Source organism: Mus musculus, chromosome 9 (genome assembly GCF_000001635.26).
Source record: "Mus musculus strain C57BL/6J chromosome 9, GRCm38.p6 C57BL/6J".
In the NCBI taxonomy this organism is placed as follows: Eukaryota; Metazoa; Chordata; class Mammalia; order Rodentia; family Muridae; genus Mus; species Mus musculus.
In genome coordinates, this window is record NC_000075.6 from 50739661 (window position 1) to 50758263 (window position 18603).

At 45.7% G+C, this 18603-nt stretch overlaps 3 protein-coding genes across 9 annotated transcripts; 1 reads left to right on the top strand and 2 right to left on the bottom strand.

Annotated features, from left to right (window-relative positions):
- Window positions 1-30: 30 nt before the first annotated feature.
- On the bottom strand, window positions 31-6867 carry 2310030G06Rik (RIKEN cDNA 2310030G06 gene). Its single transcript, NM_025865.3, has 4 exons — window positions 6782-6867; window positions 2601-2638; window positions 1636-1700; window positions 31-1089 (listed from the first exon to the last, which is right to left on the bottom strand). Exons 1-4 carry the CDS (start codon window positions 6811-6813, stop codon window positions 841-843), a joined length of 384 nt encoding a protein of 127 aa, NP_080141.2. The 5' UTR covers window positions 6814-6867; the 3' UTR covers window positions 31-840.
- On the top strand, window positions 6291-16976 carry Cryab (crystallin, alpha B). Of its 6 annotated transcripts, none has more exons than XM_030244036.1 (4): window positions 6291-7025; window positions 13421-13817; window positions 14852-14974; window positions 16632-16976. In XM_030244036.1, exons 2-4 carry the CDS (start codon window positions 13617-13619, stop codon window positions 16833-16835), a joined length of 528 nt encoding a protein of 175 aa, XP_030099896.1. In that variant the 5' UTR covers window positions 6291-7025; window positions 13421-13616; the 3' UTR covers window positions 16836-16976. The 6 variants fall into 6 exon arrangements, with proteins under 6 accessions (XP_030099896.1, NP_001276711.1, XP_006510033.1 ...); NM_001289782.1 differs by lacking the exon at window positions 6291-7025 and adding an exon at window positions 11665-11916; XM_006509970.4 differs by lacking the exon at window positions 6291-7025 and adding an exon at window positions 12242-12287.
- On the bottom strand, window positions 11412-12694 carry Hspb2 (heat shock protein 2). 2 transcript variants are annotated; one of them, NM_001164708.1, is made up of 2 exons: window positions 12517-12694; window positions 11412-11791 (listed from the first exon to the last, which is right to left on the bottom strand). In NM_001164708.1, exons 1-2 carry the CDS (start codon window positions 12608-12610, stop codon window positions 11619-11621), a joined length of 267 nt encoding a protein of 88 aa, NP_001158180.1. In that variant the 5' UTR covers window positions 12611-12694; the 3' UTR covers window positions 11412-11618. The 2 variants fall into 2 exon arrangements, with proteins under 2 accessions (NP_001158180.1, NP_077761.3); NM_024441.3 differs by having other exon boundaries at window positions 11412-12073.
- Window positions 16977-18603: the final 1627 nt, after the last annotated feature.

Below are 18603 nucleotides of genomic sequence, written 5' to 3' on the forward strand. Positions count from 1 at the left end.
AATTCAGCTCCAGGAACAATCAATCACCAGCCTGTTCTACATACTATTTATTAATTGATTCGAAAGGTTCTTCAGACGAGAGCTAACAGTCCTGCCAGGAGACTTTCTCCAGGATGTGGTCTCGTGGCTGTTAATGTCGACAAATTGAAGTCTTTGAGGCTCAACAGTTGGAGTCCCATCTCTGTGATAAGGTCTGGAGCCTTTGACCTAGCTATTAGGTTGGTTGTCCACAGTAGCTCCGAGGCTGTGTGCAAAGGCTCAGAAAATTTCCGAAGAGCGTTTCTCTTCGGTTTTGGGGTATAGGTGTAAAAACGGAATATAATTATCTAGCACAGTGGTCACATCTGTAACCCCAGCACTGGTAGTAAGAGGCTGGGATAGATCATAATTTCAAGGCCATCTTCAGCTATGTAGCAAGTTCCAGGCCAGCCTGGGCTACATGAGATCCTGTTCCTCAAAAAACAAAACAACCAAGACATAACCAAATAACGACAAAAAGCCCTAAGAAAATCAAATATCATTAAATAACTCCTATCAGAAACAGCCAAAGTGCATAGAGGGTTCTTGCTGCATTTGAGAATGCAAATAATGTTAGGGGTCAAAGGTCAACCTTTTTTTTTCACATAAATATTTTTTTGGAACTCAGTCCACCCATAGTTAACCTTACCACAACAGTGGCAAACCAAAAGATTCATAGTGGAAAGAGTAGGGAGACCCATAATTCCAGATGCTCTGGTGTCCTTTAAGATTAAAACATGGCCATTGTCCTTGTTCTCGAGAACAGTAGGTTATTCCCACAGGATGGTAAAATCGTAGAAATCGGAACGTCTTCCCGAGGGCTCACACCAGGGTTCCGTTGTTGCTGTCATACTGAGGTGTGGCCTGGGGGAAGCGAAGGGTGGCGTACTCTGTAGCAGATTCTGAATGCAGGCATTTCACTGTGTGGAGAGAGTGTGGCCGAATTTGCCTGAGCACATGAATGTCCGCATAATGCAAGTCACTCTCCTCCGACGTGGAGTTTGAAGTTTTCTTCTGAGATGCAGGCGGGTACAACACTTGCTCATACGTGGGTGCTGTTGTCTCATAGTCCTGGGAGAAATCAGCAGAATTAAGGGAGGTTCCCATGCAGGGCCTTTTACACTGAGGTCCCCTTGCTGTGTTCCTCTGGGAAGCCAGGTAACAAACACAACATGAGTCTCTCTCTCTCTCTCTCTCTCTCTCTCTCTCTCTCTCTCTCTCTCTGTGTGTGTGTGTGTGTGTGTGTGTGTGTGTACACCTTGGAGGAGGGTCCCTGCACTCCATCTTGTTAGAAACAGGCTCTTTCTTGTTGTTTGCTGCTGCACGAGCCAGGCTAGAAACCGTCCAGTGATTTCCGGCTGTTTCCCATCTCCCAGTAGGGATGTGCTGGGATCACAGAAGCTTCTGTTACTGCCTCCGGCTTTTAAGTGGCTTCTGGAGATCTGAACTCTGATAGTCAAGCTTGCGCAGCGGGGACTTTACCTTCTGAGCCATCTCCCCCGCCTGACAGAGCAATTTCTACAGATGGTTGTGACGAATCTGTCTCAGGGTGAGAGAGCTGAGCACTGGGAACCAACATCTGAGTGGGCCTAGGAGGGGACAGAGGCCGACCATTACCTTTGTGCCATTCTGCCACAGCTGTTGCTGCTTCAGGATGCTCAATGTGGGTCTTGGGTGGCTCCCTGTGGGGGAAGAAAGCTAGCTTTAAACTCAGTCTCTTTCCCGTTTCTACCGAGACTGCCCTCTTCAAATGTCTACTCGCCTATTGGCGTGGGAGTCTAGCAGATCTCTCTGGCTGAGCTCCTACTTGTCTCACATCTGTTAATCTACTCCCAAACTCCTCAGGATACCCTATCTTCCATCCTCCTTGCTCATCAGCCCTCAAACATAGTTCCATGAATATGCAATGACAACTCATCCTGTGCTAGGCTCTGGGCCATGCTCTGGGAGATAAAGATGAGTAAGCTATTTCCTCTGCCTTGGGAAATCTACCATGTACCTGGGAAGTCATATGAGGTGACAAAATACTACAAAAATGTAGTACGTGCTGAGTTATACCAGTGGGCCACTTTCAACCAAGCCATTTCTCTCCCAAGTGTTTGCCTGAGAACTCTTCTGCCCCACTAGCACCCTCTTCTGTTGACCTATGAACTTGAGATTACACCCATGGCTTCTGTTTTTGTTTTTCTGTATTCTGTTGTAGCACCAGCAGATGTTACAGTTATGTATTTACATGTATCTGCCTCTCACAGTTGATTCTCTGCTCTTCCAGAGCTCTTGGAACCCTCCTCTGGGCCATGCTTCCTCATTGGGAACCTACAGAACAGCTCATGTATAATACAAGTGCTCAATTGTATGCTGTAGCTAGATGAGAGCATGGGCAACCAACTTTGTCCCTTGAAGTAATGGGAAAGGTAAGGTCAACAGGTTCGGGGCTAGCCTCAGACCCAGTAAACTAAAGACTCTTTTTGTCATACCACCTCCCCTTTATCGAGTCCAAGGTCATGTCTCTTCTCTGTCTTCCTCAAGGCTTTACTCTCTTCTCTGATTTCCCTTGCTCTTAATACCCTCTCCTTTATTACCTGTTTTGCTTTTCTTCTGGAAAGTCGATGGGCAGCTCCTGTGTAGAGAAACAGATCACCAGTGTGCAAGGAGAGCTCTGTACATTCTCCCTGTCACATTTGCTCTGTGATCTCCTTCACATTTTTGGATGCTATCCACACCACCACCGCCACCACCCCCAAAAATTCACTCTGTGCCAGAGTCAGCCTGAACATATTTGCCAAGGATATACAATGCCTCTCCTAGATGGATGGTTCTGGAAAGTACAGCGGTAAGACTGAGATAACCAAACCCAAAATACTGGTTTAGGCAACCAGGCACTGCATGCCAGGGATGTTACTGGCTTGAAGTCTATTCTGGGATTGTCTATGAAGCTAATCCCAGGAGAGACTGAGGGAAATCTGCCAAATTATGGAATATATTCCTGGATCCAGAGGCTGAGTCTTCGTTGCTATTTTTTTTAGGTGGGGAGGGGGCATGCTGTCTTTGGAAACCTGAGACTTCCATTCTGAGAGTTATAGGAGCTGTCACAACCAGGGCTACCTACCTAGTCAAGGCCCTTCAGAGCTCTATTCCAGTAAGTGGTTACCCTTCCTACTTCCCTGTCCTTGTTTTTAGTTAACAGACAAAGTGAGAGATGCTTAACCTTTAATGCCCTTTGGAGCACTCTGTCTCCAGAACTGGGAACACTGACTTTGGGGAGTGACTCAGCAACCTTGCTCCTGGGGTCCCTAGTGGAGCCTACATGTCTACGTGCCTGATGCACTTGTCTGAGGGAAACAGGGTGAACAGTTTCAAACTTTCTTTGGTTGCCTATTCTTGCTAGTATATTTCCAAATCTCTCGAGAGCCCCACCTGTCTGATTTTGCCTCTCCTCAGGAAGTTTCCTTCTCATGGAAATTAAAGAGAAAGGAAGAGAATGACAAGCAGACATCTAAATCATGATGACTGTACTACCGTGGGTGTGGGGGAATCAGGATTTTTCCACACGTCTGATAAAGACCTCTGTTTTGGAGTGATTTTCAGTTTTGAGGCAACTTGCTGAAGGCCAGGGGGTTGGTCTAGCTAAACACTAAAGGTGGAGTGGCAGAAAGATGGCTTCCGTCAGTCTCCCAGCTCCATCCTCTGCTCCTTCAGCTCTCACTTTGGGTCAGAGCTGGGTCACTGGAACCAATGCCTTGCTCCCTGTCACACTCCTATTTTCCTGCTTGTTTGTACTGAAGTGGACAGAGACACTATTAATGGGTGACTACACAACCAGACTCATCCAATTTTAGTGAACAGAGCCTGTTTCTGAGTTGGATATTGCATAGAACCTGGACACAACCTGATAGCCATAGATGACAGAATCAGTTTGAGATTAGACTTAAAGAATCTAAATGGGCCATCTTCCACAGCAGTCATAAGAATAAAAATGAAAACAATCTTTTCAGGATGCAATTGGCAATAAGGATAACTACCCTTAAGCATAAGTGCATCTACTGTCTGATGTAGCAATCTCGTGCCCCAGTACATGACCATATAAAGATGACGTCTCATTGCAGCATCACACTTCAAAATAGGAAACAGCCTACTTGATCAGTATTGATGAGTGACTAAGTAAATGGTAGATATAGAGAATAGCAAACCAGGTGGCCACTTTGAAAAAGATGCTGAAAAAGAACACCTAATAGCATGGAAAATTTTCACTAAATTTGTACTAACCTAATAAAAAGACATGCTTTCCAATTAAAAACTGTGTGTGTTTCAAAATAGTATGAAGGCTGGCTCAGTGGTTAAGCGTGCATACTGTTCTTGCAGAGGACCCAAGTTCAGTTTCCAGCATCCACATCTGGTGCTTCACAATGCCCTGTAACTACAGATCCTGAGCTTCCAATGTCTTTTCCTCACTCCACCCTCCTAAAAGATACATACCTAAAACCCAACATGGGAACACAGGAAAATGTTCTTGTCTTTGCTATGATCTCTCTCTCTCTCTCTCTCTCTCTCTCTCTTAAATTTATTTATTTATTTAACATGCTCTGGTGTTTTGCCTGTATGTATGTCCGTATGATAATGTTGGGTCCCCTGGAATTGGAGGGACAGAGAATAGTGAGCTGTTCTGTGGGTGCTGGGAATCAAACCAGGATCCTCTAGAAGAGCAGCCAGTGCTCTGAAGTCTGAGCCATCTCTCCAGCCCCTTAGGATCTCTTTTTATTTTTATCCTTGGTTATTTTCCAAATTTTCTGCAGTAAATGCTTACTGCTTCTGTATCAAAAATGGCTATAATAAATATTCTATAAGAGAGATGATCAATTTTCAAATAATGTTGAAGTCTGGGTTTTTAATATGACAATAAGAAACAAAAAAAAATTGTCCAATTCTACTAGTATTTTACGGTACAAACCAGATTTTGGTTACAATGTTTAGCACAGTATTGTTAGACTGGGCTCTGGAGTTAGAATGACTGTGTCTGACTAACTGAGAGAATTTCAACAGGTTTTCAACTTCCCTGAACCTCCTCCATGTTCTCAGTGTTAAAATGAAAATTGTTAATAGAATTTAAACATCATGGAATTGCTAGTAAGGATTAAATAGAGTGGTGTAAGATATTAAGCATGACTCCTAACATATTATGAGCATCAACAAAAGACAGACACAAAACTTGCCTGCAATCCCAGCACTTGGGAGGCAGGGGCAGAGGGACTACCACAAGTTCAAAGCCAACATGGTCTATGTAGTGAGTTACAGACCAATCAGGGCTACAGATCAAAACCTCCCTCTAAAAATAAGTAAATCAGGGCTGGCTGTAATGGTACAGGCCTTTAATCCTAGCACTAGTGAGGCAGAGTCAGGCAGACTATTGAGTTCAAGGCCAGCCTGGTCTACATAGAGAGCTCCAGGACGACAGAGAGAGAACCTGCCTTAAAAATCAAACAAAGAATAAATAAATATACATGTAAACAAATATACACTTATAGGCAGGGTCTTATTTATTTGTCTATTTTTAGTTTTTTGAGACAGGGTCTCTCTATGTAACCTTGGCTATCCTGAAATGGCCTGCCTCTGCCTTTCAATAGCTGGGATCAAAGGCATTCACTACCATGTTTATCCAAGTTTCCTTTTATTGCTGACTTCTGTATCTGTCACTTCCTGGTACCCAGCACATGCTCAGTTGATATTTGTTTAATAACCAACTAGATTAATAAACTAGCAGGCACAGGACTGGAGTCTAGTATTGTTTTCAAATTTTAGGTGCTTTCCAATGTATCTCACTTTTCTCTCTACATGTGATGTTTACCTGTAAATAAGTATTCTTTGAACTCTGACCCAGACATGGATCATATAGCTAAGAGGCAGCTGACAGGATGAAGCCATATTTGGGAGTTTGTAGTGGTGGTGAACACCCTGGGGGGAAAGTTACAAAAACCACAAATAATCTATTATTTGGTGGGGTTTTTTGTTGTTGTTGCTGTTGTTTTTATTTTGTATTTTTTGTTCTTACTAGCTTTCGATCTCTAAAACCAACCTATGATACAAATAATAGGGACTGTATATTTTTAAAAAAATCGAGGACCCAGTGAATTGACTGGACTGCATGAGGCCACACAGCAAATAGCATGAAAGTTATATTCACAGTTCCAGTGGATTCTCTTCCTTCCCACTTCTGCAGTTTCAAACAAACATTTGTCCAAATTCAGTTGCTCAATCCATGGTCACATCTCTGATTACCTAGTGAGGAAAGTATGGGCCCTGAAGTCTAGCCTCCGCGCTTGGAATCTTGTTTTACCTGCTAAGCTACTAGCCATGTGACTGACACTACCTTCTCTGAGCCTCCGCTCCTTAACCGGCCAAGATGGGAACAACGGTAAGACCACTCACTCACAGAAGACCTGGGACAATTAACCCAGATTAGAAAGTGACTGCACATAGAGAGCACTCCAATGCTCCCGTTATTATGATCTGCGGAAGAATAAAAAAGGAGAGAGCATCGGAAGGAAGGAAAGGAGAGAAGAGAGAAACCAGGCTGGCCCACCGGTGCAGCCAACCTCTGGCCACTCTCCAGCTTGCTGTGTTTTCCAAGCGTCCTAAGGCACCGCTCTCTGCTCCACCTAGGACGTGGCAGGTGGAGGAAGGCACGGACGGTCTCCAGGCTGTCTGATTCTCAGGGTTTCATATCCACCACCGGAGGCGGTCCCCTCCACCTTTCGGCCCTACTCACCAGGTTCCCCCACAGCAGAGCCGGTTTCCCATGGCGGTTGTGTCTCCCAGGGAGCCCAGCTGGTTTTCAGACATAAAGAGGTTTGCGCATTTCCTGGTTCCCGGCTGAGCGAACGGCAACGGCTCCCAGGAAGTCTGTCAGGATCAGATTTCAACCGAGTAGGTTGGACCTTGGAAGCCACCTGGTGGAATGATTCCCAAGTGACTGTTCGCAGCCAAAGGGCAGGAAGACACACGGGCTCCAGGTGAGAGTTATCTCACCTTAGGGATTTGAAACTCCTTTTGATGAAGCTGCAAGCTTCGATTTATAAAGAAACCTGAGATACAAAAGGGCTCTGAGTTTCCATAGGAAATGTGTCTCTCTGTATCGCACGGCCTTTGAAATAGACCCTCCATAAGGGAGTCAAAGCTCGGCCACTACGTTTGCCCTACCACACTCAGGTTTGAGTTTCACTGTCAAGGTAATTGGTACTAGTTTCTGATGTCCTCAATTTGGGTTTGAATCCTAGAGGCTTTTGGAACCTGAAATGTAGGAAAATGGAATGCTCTCATATTCCCACGACTAGAATTAATAATGTGCGCATATCTCCTAACCATTTACCATCTAGATTTCCAGCACACCAAGGCATAAGTACTGAATGTATTACTTAATCCTCTTTCTGGTATAAACCAGATGGCTAACTGATTGGCACGGAGCACTCAATGTTCTCTCCCCAGTCCAGGACCATGAAATCTCTACTTACCCCTGCTTGTAGCTTCTGCTTCCAATGACCCAAAATTGGATTCACTCTTCCCTGGCCAGAAACTATGAGGCAGCTGAATGAATTCCCCTGAGACAATATGTTACCAGGTTGAGTATGGTGTATACCTCCTGGCACTCGGGAGGCAGGAGGATGAGGATCTCTGAGAGTTTGAGGCCAGCCTGGGCTACAGGAGCAAGTTTCAGGACAGCCAGGAATTCATAGAATTCATAGAGGTACCCTGTCTTAAATAAACAGAAACAAACAAGAGAGAAAGAAAGGAAAGAGAGAAGGGAGAATATGTCTCTAAGAAAATCTTTGAAACCTGCAATTCCGATCTTCAATATTTTCTTGGCATTTTGAGTATTGTCCTGGAATATTCATAGTCAGCCCTGAACTCCATGGAGTACACTGGATTCTGAATTCCTCCTCATCTTGGGAAAAACGGGCCTGAGAGTGGCCACTTCATAGGGCTGTGATAACTGAATGAGGTATGTGTGTACAAAGCTTCTGAACAGGCCAGACGCATGGGACGCCCTCAGTAAGTCTTAACCATTGTTACTACTATTGTTCTCAGTGATCAGATGGCTAAGCATTGTATTCTACTATCTCATGTTCCAATCCTGCAGGCCATTCCGTATCCTACTATTAACTACATTCCTTTCATCCTGTAACCTGCGTCCCTGTCTCAAAAGCCAGTAATAATTTCCTATCACTTACAGGATAGAACTCTCAAAGCCCTTCATAATTTGCTTCACTTCCATCCAACCTCTTTGGCAGCTTAAAGGATCTTACCCAGATTTTTAGAGGGCCAGAAACTGCACAGAAAAGACAAAAAAGCACCCGGTACACCTTAAAACACAGCAACCGGAGTGTAGAGGGTTAACAAAGCCTGGAGAGGATTGTATCGAAATCCAACCCAGTTAGTCCTTATCTGGAAGTCTTTGAGACTTCTCATTGACGTTCAGGTTCTATTGTCAGTCTGTTACAAAAGAGATTGTGTGTGGAAGAGGCAGTGCAGAAAGTGCCACAAAATATGGCTGAATGGACAAGTCACAGCTTTACTGCTTAGAAGAAATTAACCAGCCTTGGTTATGCCAGCCTGTTGGAAGCCCCGAGTGAATGTGTACTTTGATATGGGCTCAGCCTTTAAAATATGGATGTTTATGAGTGAGTGATCATTGTGTACCAAGATTAGCCACTTTGGCTTCCTCCTCATAAGTGGTTGAAGCCCAACACAGAGCCTCCCACCAAGACCAACCCCTGTGCTGTAGCTAATAAACATGGTGAGGTGTTGGAGAACCTGATCCTAGATTCAGTGTATGTTCGTCTGTGCGTCTGTCTGTCTTTTCTTCATTTCCTTGACACTCCTAGCTAGGGTTCTTGGACCTGAGTTTTTTAGGCTGCTGCGCCTGCAATCTCAGGTACTCTGGAGTCTAAGGCAGAAGGATAGGCCAGGCCGGGCTACATAGTGAAGTCAAACCCACCCGGGCAGCTTAGTTGGATTCTCTCCTAAAATTAATGGTAAAAACTGGTCAGTGGTAGAGTACTTGCCTAGCATGTACAAGGTCCTAGGTTTAATCTCTTGTTATATGTGTATGTGTGTTCATGCCCATGTGTGAACATGCCCAGGAGGAAAAGGGAGTGGGCTATTTGTGAAGCTTGAAGTCTCTGCAACTCAAAAGGTCACAGAAGTTGATTAATAACTTTAAAGGAATTTTGATGTTTTGGTGAAATGGAGGTTTGAGTTAAATCAGCACTTTTCCAATGTTTCCTTGCTGTTTTGTTTTGTTTTGTTTTTACGTAGACAAAGCTCAGGGCTCAGTGCTAGGTAAAGTGTGAGCTTAATGTGGGTGAGGCCTGGCTTCCCCCAAACAAATAAGTAGACCAAATAAGTTCAACTATAAGGGAAATTAGGGAGTTCTTCAATTTGAAATATGATTAGGAATTTGAAAAAAATCTTTATTTTATAATTATTTTTGTAGCTAGGGCCTCATGCAGTCAGACAGGCCTTAAACGCCTGATGTAGTTGAAGATGACTTTGCCTTCCTGATCTTCCTGCCTTCCCCTCTCAAGCGCTGGGATTGGGCCACCACACCTAACGTTCATTCATTCATTTATTTTTACTTAAAACTTTTATATGTATTTATAAAAGGTGGCTGTGTAGTGTCGCATTTGTAGGACTGAGGAGGTTAACATAGCTCCTTTCCCTTAAACATTTTTTTAAAACTTCCTGCATGAAGATAAAAGTTTTTATTAATCTCATAGCTAGTAATACAAGTCAGAAATCTTTCCCCAAAAGGTTAAAGAGTAAATATCTTAAATTTTACAAGCATGTCATGTATTCTTTCTTTTATAATCTTTAAGAATGTAACACCCACACTCGCGCGCGTGCACACACACACACAAGCACACACACTCACACACAGCCAAGCTTGGTCTGTAAGTGGTAGTTTTCCGATCGCTGCTTTAAAATATGTGTTTTGCCCTGTCAGAGACACAGTCTTCAGACTTCTGCTCACCCAGATGTTAGGATCACCGAGGGTAGCTAATCAAAAGCACCTGCTCCTTATGACGTACACGGACAATGCTTGTCTCCCACACTTGATTGCTTGATAAATATTTTACTGAACTACTTACCACATGAAGAGCAGAATACAACCGAGCTGTTTCTCTGAGGTGTGCTTTCATTTCACTGGTTCTCTGTGGCGTGCTAGGCTCTCACTCACTAAGCCTTTTGCCTGGCAGGCAAGCACTCTACCACTCCAGGTCATGCTTTTGTTTGGAAAGGAAAACGATTTTAAAGCCAATAATCAAATTATTTAAAGACAAGCTCTCACCTCAGGGGTCCACACATCCCCGAGAGGGGTATGAATGGATCTCAAAAACTTTGTTGATAAATTTGCATGTGTGTATTTTTCCAGTAAGAGGACTAATAGATTTTGTTGGGTTTCAAATAAAAAAATTTAACCCCAAAAACCAAGAAACAACCACATTAATGAAAGAATTTCAACTATCCACCATAACATGGAATGTATAATTCATTCACATTCATATTCACTCATAGATATCTACAAATGACTAAAAGGAAACCTTTTGGATACCTCTCAAATCATACACATGTATGACACTCTCTTGGTTGTAAAGAGAATGGTTACAGCCTACCTGTACCGGCTGACTTTTCTGAACACACCATAGTCCCAGCACTGAAATCACCTCAGCCTTTCCTGACCATGCCCACTACAATATGGAAGTAGAAACTGCATTGAGAGTCTTAGATTAGGTATAGTGTTGTAGGGTTCCTCTCTCTGTGGGTTACTACAAAATCAGACACAATTGCTTCCTTGCACGGGTCTTCCCTGTACTCAAATAGGAAGGTCGTACGTAGGTTCAGTGATAATGGTGGATTAATGTGTCTGCCGTACCCATGTATGGGCACGCCTCCCCTCTCTCAGAGACCTTTCCACACACACCCCATTGATGTGAGGAGCAAAACACTCACTCCAGAGCTTCAGGCAACTCTCTCCAGCCAAAAAAAAAAAAAAAAGAAAATTTTTTCCTAACCCCTACCCAAAAAGGGCCAGACAGCCTGGAGACCCTTGTTTTTGTGTCTCTAATCGCCAGCTCAGACAGTGCCCTCTGGGCTGTTTGGATGGCCTGTCCCTAGCCCTCCCAGGATCACTCTCTCTTTTGTTGCATTGTGAGAAAATTATGGCGAGGAATTTGATCCGGAGCCAGTGTCAGCTTCCGGGTGTGATCTCAGCATCCAAGTGTGAGCTCAGGATGCTGAGACGATGGGCATATTTCACAGTGGAAATAGCTGCCTAGGACCTTCTTTCTGCCCACCGGTTTGCCATTGGGTCTTCCAGGCAACAGAACAGAAGCAGCACAAACAAGGCCCCCAGGTTTTGGTTTATTCAGCCCCACCCAGAATTAAATCAAAGGCTTTGATACATCAAGGGACCAAACCATACACTGTGGACCATGCACCGATGCCATCTCCCAGGGATGCTGCTCCCTCTGGGGTGTGGTGGATTTATGGAATCACCACGGGAGGTAGACAGGGGATTCACTGGGTGCTGGGTCTATCGCTGGCAGTCAGGGCTCAACTCTGGCTATCTCTTCCTCTTCCTCGGGGTCAGGAGGAGCAGGAAGCAGGGAGATGTAGACTTCATTGACTTCCGTGTCCAAATGCCGGCCACCCCGCGGCGCCTCCAAGTTAAGGATGCCATCATGGGATAGAGCAGCTCGAACCCGCCAGGGGTCCACATCTGCAGGCAGGACATAGGTGCGACAGAACTCTCGGGACACGAAGCCGTGGCGATCCAGACGCTGGGGGTGTCGGGCAGACACCTCCAGCAGGTTATCCACAGTCCTCACCGTCACCTCATCTGGGGTAAAGTGGCTCACATCCAGAAACGCCTGGAACTTGCCTTCACTGAGCCTGAGCTCTGAGGCCCCTGCCCTGGCGCCCTCGCCAGCTCTGGCGGCCCGAGGCCGAACATAGTAGCCGTGATAGAGGGTGGGGGTCAGGATCTCTTCTGGCAGGAGGCCTGGTTGGGGGGTTGGGGGTGCAGAGAGAGAAAGAGAAAGAGAAAGCAAGAGGCAGGATGAGGGTGGATGCAGTGGGCACAGGGATGAAAGGCGATATCTGGAGACATGGGCCAGAAGAGCAGGTGGGAACTGCTGAAGAGGGGCTGGGAAAGGAAAGGAGATAGCCATGGAGGAAGCGAGCTGGAATTGGGAGGACAGACGCGAAATCAGAAGGTACTCTGAAGCCTGCAAAGCCCAGTTACCCAAAACCCTACCGGTCTAAAGTTTATCCTGAGGTCTGTAGCAAGACCAGAGAGAGTCTTGCTTGACGGGGGAATCTGGAATGGGAGATGGTTCACCTCAGGAGTTCACTTAAGCCCCAGGTAGAGTGGAGGCCAGTAAAGCTGGGCAGTGAGCCCAGAATTTCAGGAGGTGGGGGTGGGAGGCAGCATCTGAGTCCTACCTTCTCCGAAGCGCTGCTCGCCCAGACGGCTGGGGTTGGCAAATTCGTACTCGGCAGTGGCTGGGTGGGCGTGTGGCACTGTGCGGCCCGACATGACTGCTGTTGCGACTAGTAGCCCTGATCCCAAGTACTGCCCCAACAAGATCAAGGCGACCCCACCGGCTTCAGGGAGAGCCAGGGCTCAGTCAGAGTGGGGGCGGGGTCTACACCACCCAAAATAGTGCAGAGCCTCTGGGGGTGGGGGAGGGCTGGGAGCCTAAGTCTAGAGTGCAGCTATGAGGGTGTGATCAGCCTGGACCCCCTAAGTCCCCTCCTCTGCACACCCTTCAGCTGTCGCAGGGGCCTGGTAGGACAGCTGAGGGTCCTGGTCCTGGAGTGAGCTCCTGCTCTGCAGGAGGGCAAGGAGAGGCCTAGTTGGGCCTTCACCAGTTGTACATTCCACATCACCCTTTGTCCTTCTCAGTCTCAGGCACTGTGCACATTACTTAAAAAAAAAAAAAAAGACTTAATGTTCTATGAGCCACATAGCATCCACAATGCAAGAAACATTTTCTGTCTTTGTAAGGTCAGTGTCTTCTGAACCTAGATCAGCTCAGGGTTCCAGTCAGACACCTAGTTCTGCTCTCCTCTAGGACTCCACAAAGAGTTAATGTCCCTGGGGCTAAGCCTAGGAAGATTCCAGTCCCTGCCCAGGCCCAAGATAGTTGCTGGCTCAATTCCCCTGGCATGCGAGACTGGAGAGGAGGAGGGGCCCACCAGCAGCTGCTTGGGATTCCAGGCTCCGTCCTAGCTCCAGAGAACAAGGATGGGGTGGGTGCCACTGGGTGTGGACAGAGAGCTAGTGAAACAAGACCATGACAAGTCACCGGTCAGCTCAGCCCTGCCTGTGTTTCTCTTTTCTTAGCTCAGTGAGTACCGGGTATGTGTCACCCTGCCAAATCCCTGATCACAAGTCTCCATGAACTGGCGGTGAGCTGGGATAATAAAACCCCTGACCTCACCATTCCAGAAGCTTCAGAAGACTGCATATATAAGGGGCCGGCTGGAGCTGCTGCTGAAGGAGTTGACCAGCCAACCGACTCTGCATTCATCTAGCCACAATGGACATCGCCATCCACCACCCCTGGATCCGGCGCCCCTTCTTCCCCTTCCACTCCCCAAGCCGCCTCTTCGACCAGTTCTTCGGAGAGCACCTGTTGGAGTCTGACCTCTTCTCAACAGCCACTTCCCTGAGCCCCTTCTACCTTCGGCCACCCTCCTTCCTGCGGGCACCCAGCTGGATTGACACCGGACTCTCAGAGGTGAGTCTGCCTATGCCAGGGCAGGGGTGAGTGTCCGTCCTGGACCCTCAGTCCCTTTTCCCTTTCACCCACCCCCAAGCCATTTTAGGCATCTGTGAGTGTGTGCTAAGGTACAGAGGGGAAATGAAGCTACTGTTTTCTTCTTTCTTCGGGCACCTGTTTCTGTTTGATGCTCGGTTTCCTGGTCCATTTTTCTGTGCATGGTGAGGGTCATAGTCTGTCTCCTAATGATGGAGCAGGATGCTTATTTCTGTTATTTCTGGTTTGCTTCAGCTCCTTTACTTACCTCTTCAATAGTCATGGTCTGGGAGGATTTTATCATCTCAAACTGTAAAGATCAGATAGAAACCCACTCATCCTGGACTTTTTCTGCTCTCTCTCTCTCTCTCTCTCTCTCTCATCCCTTGTCTATGATTTTCTGGGTTCCTTGGGGCTGAGACAGTGCACTAACTTCAGTCCATGCCTTAAGAGGAGTGACTGTCCGACCACTCTCGGGAAACCCTGACTTATCCTAACTGGGTGGGAGATAAGATTAACAGAGCTGTCACAGATAACACTCTGGTTTAAAAATATTCGAGTGTGAGGAAACAGGAGCTGAGTGAGCAAGGGCTTTGGAAGGACAGGACCAGCAGAACATTCCAGATCGAGTGGGTTGGAAACTTGGCAGGGAGCTGAACAAGGAAAAGGGGGCCTTTGTCTTATAGACAAATGACAAAGCCAGCATTGGGGAGCGAGGCAGCAGATGCCATGCCCAGATCCATCCTTGTGACTAGTCCCCTAATGACCTGTCTTCTTCCCTGTGCCTCTAAGAAAAGTTTGGGACTGATGACCAAGAGGCGTCCTTTGCATATCACTACGGTAGCTCACATGCACCAGAGTCGCTATTCAAAGGGGAGGGGGCGTGTTTTCCCCCAGCAGTCAAGTGGAGCATGAATTACCTGGACAGGAAGTAAATCTGCTGAACGATGAGCCTTCTCCAGCTTAATAAACGTTCTACTATCTCCTCTCCTCCTCCTGTCCCCTTGTTATTCTAGATGCGTTTGGAGAAGGACAGATTCTCTGTGAATCTGGACGTGAAGCACTTCTCTCCGGAGGAACTCAAAGTCAAGGTTCTGGGGGACGTGATTGAGGTCCACGGCAAGCACGAAGAACGCCAGGTGTGTGGACCTCTCCGTCCTCTTTTGTGAATCCACTTTGTGCACACTGGGTGCCAGGTACTGCCACCAGCCTCTGAGGCTGGCAGAATTCCAGGCCCCAAACATAAGTGACTAGATCGGGAGTTACAGATCAATGGCTGGGAAGCTAAGCTAGGGCTCGCTGTGCTGATAGTGTTGTGGTTGTGCTGAGAGAAGTTTTCCCTTGCTGTTCCTTTTGATTGCCTTGTCTTGTCCAGTGACACTAGGATATCAGAACAGTTCCCAAAATTCCAAAGCACACCTTAGGCCAATTAAATCTGAAGTTTTAGGACTATAACTCAAGCATCAACATGAAAAAACAAACAAACAAAAGCCCAAAAAACTCCTTGGGTCCTTTCAGTACTACAAACTGGCAACCGTTGACCTAGGCACAGGATGTTATAGATAATGGTTGTTGTGCATAATGACCATAACCGCAGGGTTGAAGGCAGTAAGTCTGTGGCTTTGTGATGTTCGGGATTCCATGTTGCTTCTGCTCAGTTTAATGCTAAGCTACTTGGTTGGTCTGCTTTTCAGAGCTTCTTCAGTCTTATGGCTGTGAGGAAGCCAGTTAATTGAGATTTGTTTGTATGGATCCTTGGGATTCAGAAGGCATCAGAATTAGCATCAACAATTCTTCTTGCATTTTTGGCCATTTTTTTCCTTGACTCCCTAAAAAGGTGTTATGATTTCTTCTTAAAAATTAATGACTTGGGGGCTGGAGAGATGACTCAGTAGTTAAGAGCAGTTAAGACTGCTTGCTCTTCCAGAGGTCCTGCGTTCAAGTCCCAGCAACCTCATATTGGTTTACAGCCATCTATAATGAGATCTGATGCCCTCTTCTGGCATGCAGGTGTACATGAAGATAGAGCACTCATATACATAAAACAAATAAATAAATCTTTTTAAAAAAATCAATAGCTCACCCGGGCAGTGGTGGCGCATGCCTTTAATCCCAGCACTTGGGAGGCAGAGGCAGGTAGATTCTGAGCTTGAAGCCTGCCTGGTCTATAGAATGAGTTCCAGGAGAACTGGGGCTCAACAGAGAAACCATACTTATCTCAAACAAAACAAAAAACAAAAATTAATAACTCAATTTTGCTCAGAATTTAGGACTGGACCACAGTGCCACACATAGAGTCATCTTATATAATATCAGCAACCCCATGGGCTAGGAACATTTGGAGACATTCCTGCACAATTCGGAACATTTATGGGCCTCCTAAAGGATTTTTGGCATCAGACAGATCCTCAATGCCAAAGTGGGAGTCCAAACTCTATGGGTCCAGCCACCATGGATTCATTCCTTTGTGGAAAGTGCCCCGAATTGTAACTGTGTCTCGAGATAGGAAGATCAATGAAGTTCAGGACTGTTTCAGATTTCCTAGACTCTGATTGGACAGTTTATGCTAGCCTTAAACCTGGACAAACAGCTCTAGACTTAGCTATCTGCATATTTACAGTGTTGGAGATGAACTCGGGGCCTTTCACCACTAGACTGTATCCCCAGCTCCGGATATCTCTTTTTATCTTAGGGCCTTTTGATCTAACCCAAGGGAGAGGGATGTCTGAACTTGGGGCAAATGGTGGTATTTCCTGTTCTTATTTCTCTGCTTTGTCCTTTATTCTCTTGGATTAGGACGAACATGGCTTCATCTCCAGGGAGTTCCACAGGAAGTACCGGATCCCAGCCGATGTGGATCCTCTCACCATCACTTCATCCCTGTCATCTGATGGAGTCCTCACTGTGAATGGACCAAGGAAACAGGTGTCTGGCCCTGAGCGCACCATTCCCATCACCCGTGAAGAGAAGCCTGCTGTCGCCGCAGCCCCTAAGAAGTAGATCCCCTTTCCTCATTGAGTTTTTTTTAAAACAAGGAAGTTTCCCATCAGTGATTGAAAATCTGTGACTAGTGCTGAAGCTTATTAATGCTAAGGGCTGGCCCAGATTATTAAGCTAATAAAAATATCATTCAGCAACAAACCTGCCTCGTGTTTGCAAACTCAAGTGTGTTTTAAATAAATCTGCAAATGTAACAGATCTACTAATTCCCAAACTATGATTCAGGGGACTCCAAGGGTATGTTTGCTCATAATGATTGGCTCCAGTACTTCCTATGGTACAAACTCAGGCGAGTCATTCACTCCCCTGGTATTCCAGTCTCCAGTTTATATATAACATGCTGTGCTAGTTAGGACAGAGTTGTAAGGAGTAGACTAAGAAGAGAGAAATGGCGATGTCTCAGCAGGGGTCAAGATGAATCAGCCCTGGCTAAGCCCACACAAAAGGCTTTGGTGTATCTCTGAAATTAATTACCTCATCAGGGGACATGGTGACCTTAGTATGACTTGACGAATGTCCTCAGCTAATTCGCAGGACAGTAAATAGGACATCGGTGGTTGCTGTCAAACAAGCCTCTTGGGTATAGCACAAAGTGGTCAGCAGATAACTTTTAAACCAAGACTGCACAGTGTCCATTCTCTACCAAATGTAAAAATGACGACAACAACAATAAAAAAAATCCAGCAAAAACAAAACACCAAAAATCAGAAGAACACCTTCCTCCTAAAATCACTAACCCTTGGGGAGGGGGAACCCTACAAAGTAGGAAACCAAAAAAGGAAAAAAAAAACCTTCCATTTTACTTTAGTGGGTCTAGATATAACTTCCGTCAGGTTCACTGAGCACTGCTACATGGCAAATGTGTAGCATCAGCCCTCGCCTCTACTGTGGTAGCTACTTGCTGGTTTCTAGGTTCATTTGAGGATGTGTCGTCTAAAGATTTTTTTTAATCTAGTAATTATTATTTTATCTCTCTCTCTCTCTCTGTGTGTGTGTACCACAACTGGGTGTAGAGGCCAGAGGAAAACTTTTGGTAGTCTATTTTCTCCTTCCATCCTGGGTTCCAGGGAACCAACTCAGGTTGTCTGGCTTCTTTGGCAAGCACTTTTACTTGCTACACCATCTTGCCAGCCCCACAAGGAATAATCTTAAAGTGAGACAATTACTTTCACAAAGCATACAGTTTGAGAACTGATCCTGATTTTGGAAACTTTTTTTTTCTTCAGGTCTTTATGATACAGGAGAGACAAGCTAGGATAATATAAGTTCTTTTGCTTTTTTTCCCCCTCCTTTCTTTTTGTTTTGTTTCAAGACAGGATTTCACAATATAACAGTCCTGGCTTTATAGACCAGGCTGGTCTTGAACTCACAGAAATCCACTTGCCTCTGCCTCCTGAGTGCCAAAATTAAAGGCCTGTGCTACCATGCCCAGCCGAGTCTCATGGGTTAAATGATTCCTTATAAAATCAAAACAACTCTCCGGTAATCTGATATACCACGATCTACTCAGAAAGGCCTTTTCTTTAATACCATAATCAATTTCTGTATCTGTGCAGCCATCAAAACTGGTTACATGAGGAAATGCTATTATTCCCTTTTGGTCTAGCCAATGGCAAGATTTGTTCCAGTATTCATTTCCCCCTTCCAAGCCACATGCTTCATGTGACAGAAATTGAGGTCAGCCACAGGTGGTTCAGATAAAGCAGAGAAATCCCTTTTGTCTTTGTTGATTCTTGAAAGGGATGTGTCCCATGTATGGTAAAAGAGA

Excerpts from the sequence above, each read along its gene's own strand:
- Cryab (XM_030244036.1), top strand. The coding sequence starts at position 13,617 with ATGGACATCGCCATCCACCACCCCTGGATCCGGCGCCCCTTCTTCCCC. Across the intron at positions 13,818-14,851 it reads TTGACACCGGACTCTCAGAG|ATGCGTTTGGAGAAGGACAG; the intron begins GTGAGTCTGCCT and ends TTGTTATTCTAG. Across the intron at positions 14,975-16,631 it reads GCAAGCACGAAGAACGCCAG|GACGAACATGGCTTCATCTC; the intron begins GTGTGTGGACCT and ends CTCTTGGATTAG.
- Hspb2 (NM_024441.3), bottom strand. The coding sequence starts at position 12,610 with ATGTCGGGCCGCACAGTGCCACACGCCCACCCAGCCACTGCCGAGTAC. Across the intron at positions 12,074-12,516 it reads CGAGCAGCGCTTCGGAGAAG|GCCTCCTGCCAGAAGAGATC; the intron begins GTAGGACTCAGA and ends CCCCCCAACCAG.
- 2310030G06Rik (NM_025865.3), bottom strand. The coding sequence starts at position 6,813 with ATGGGAAACCGGCTCTGCTGTGGGGGAACCTG. Across the intron at positions 1,701-2,600 it reads CCAGAAGAAAAGCAAAACAG|GGAGCCACCCAAGACCCACA; the intron begins GTAATAAAGGAG and ends CTTCCCCCACAG. Across the intron at positions 1,090-1,635 it reads TGTGGCAGAATGGCACAAAG|GACTATGAGACAACAGCACC; the intron begins GTAATGGTCGGC and ends GATTTCTCCCAG.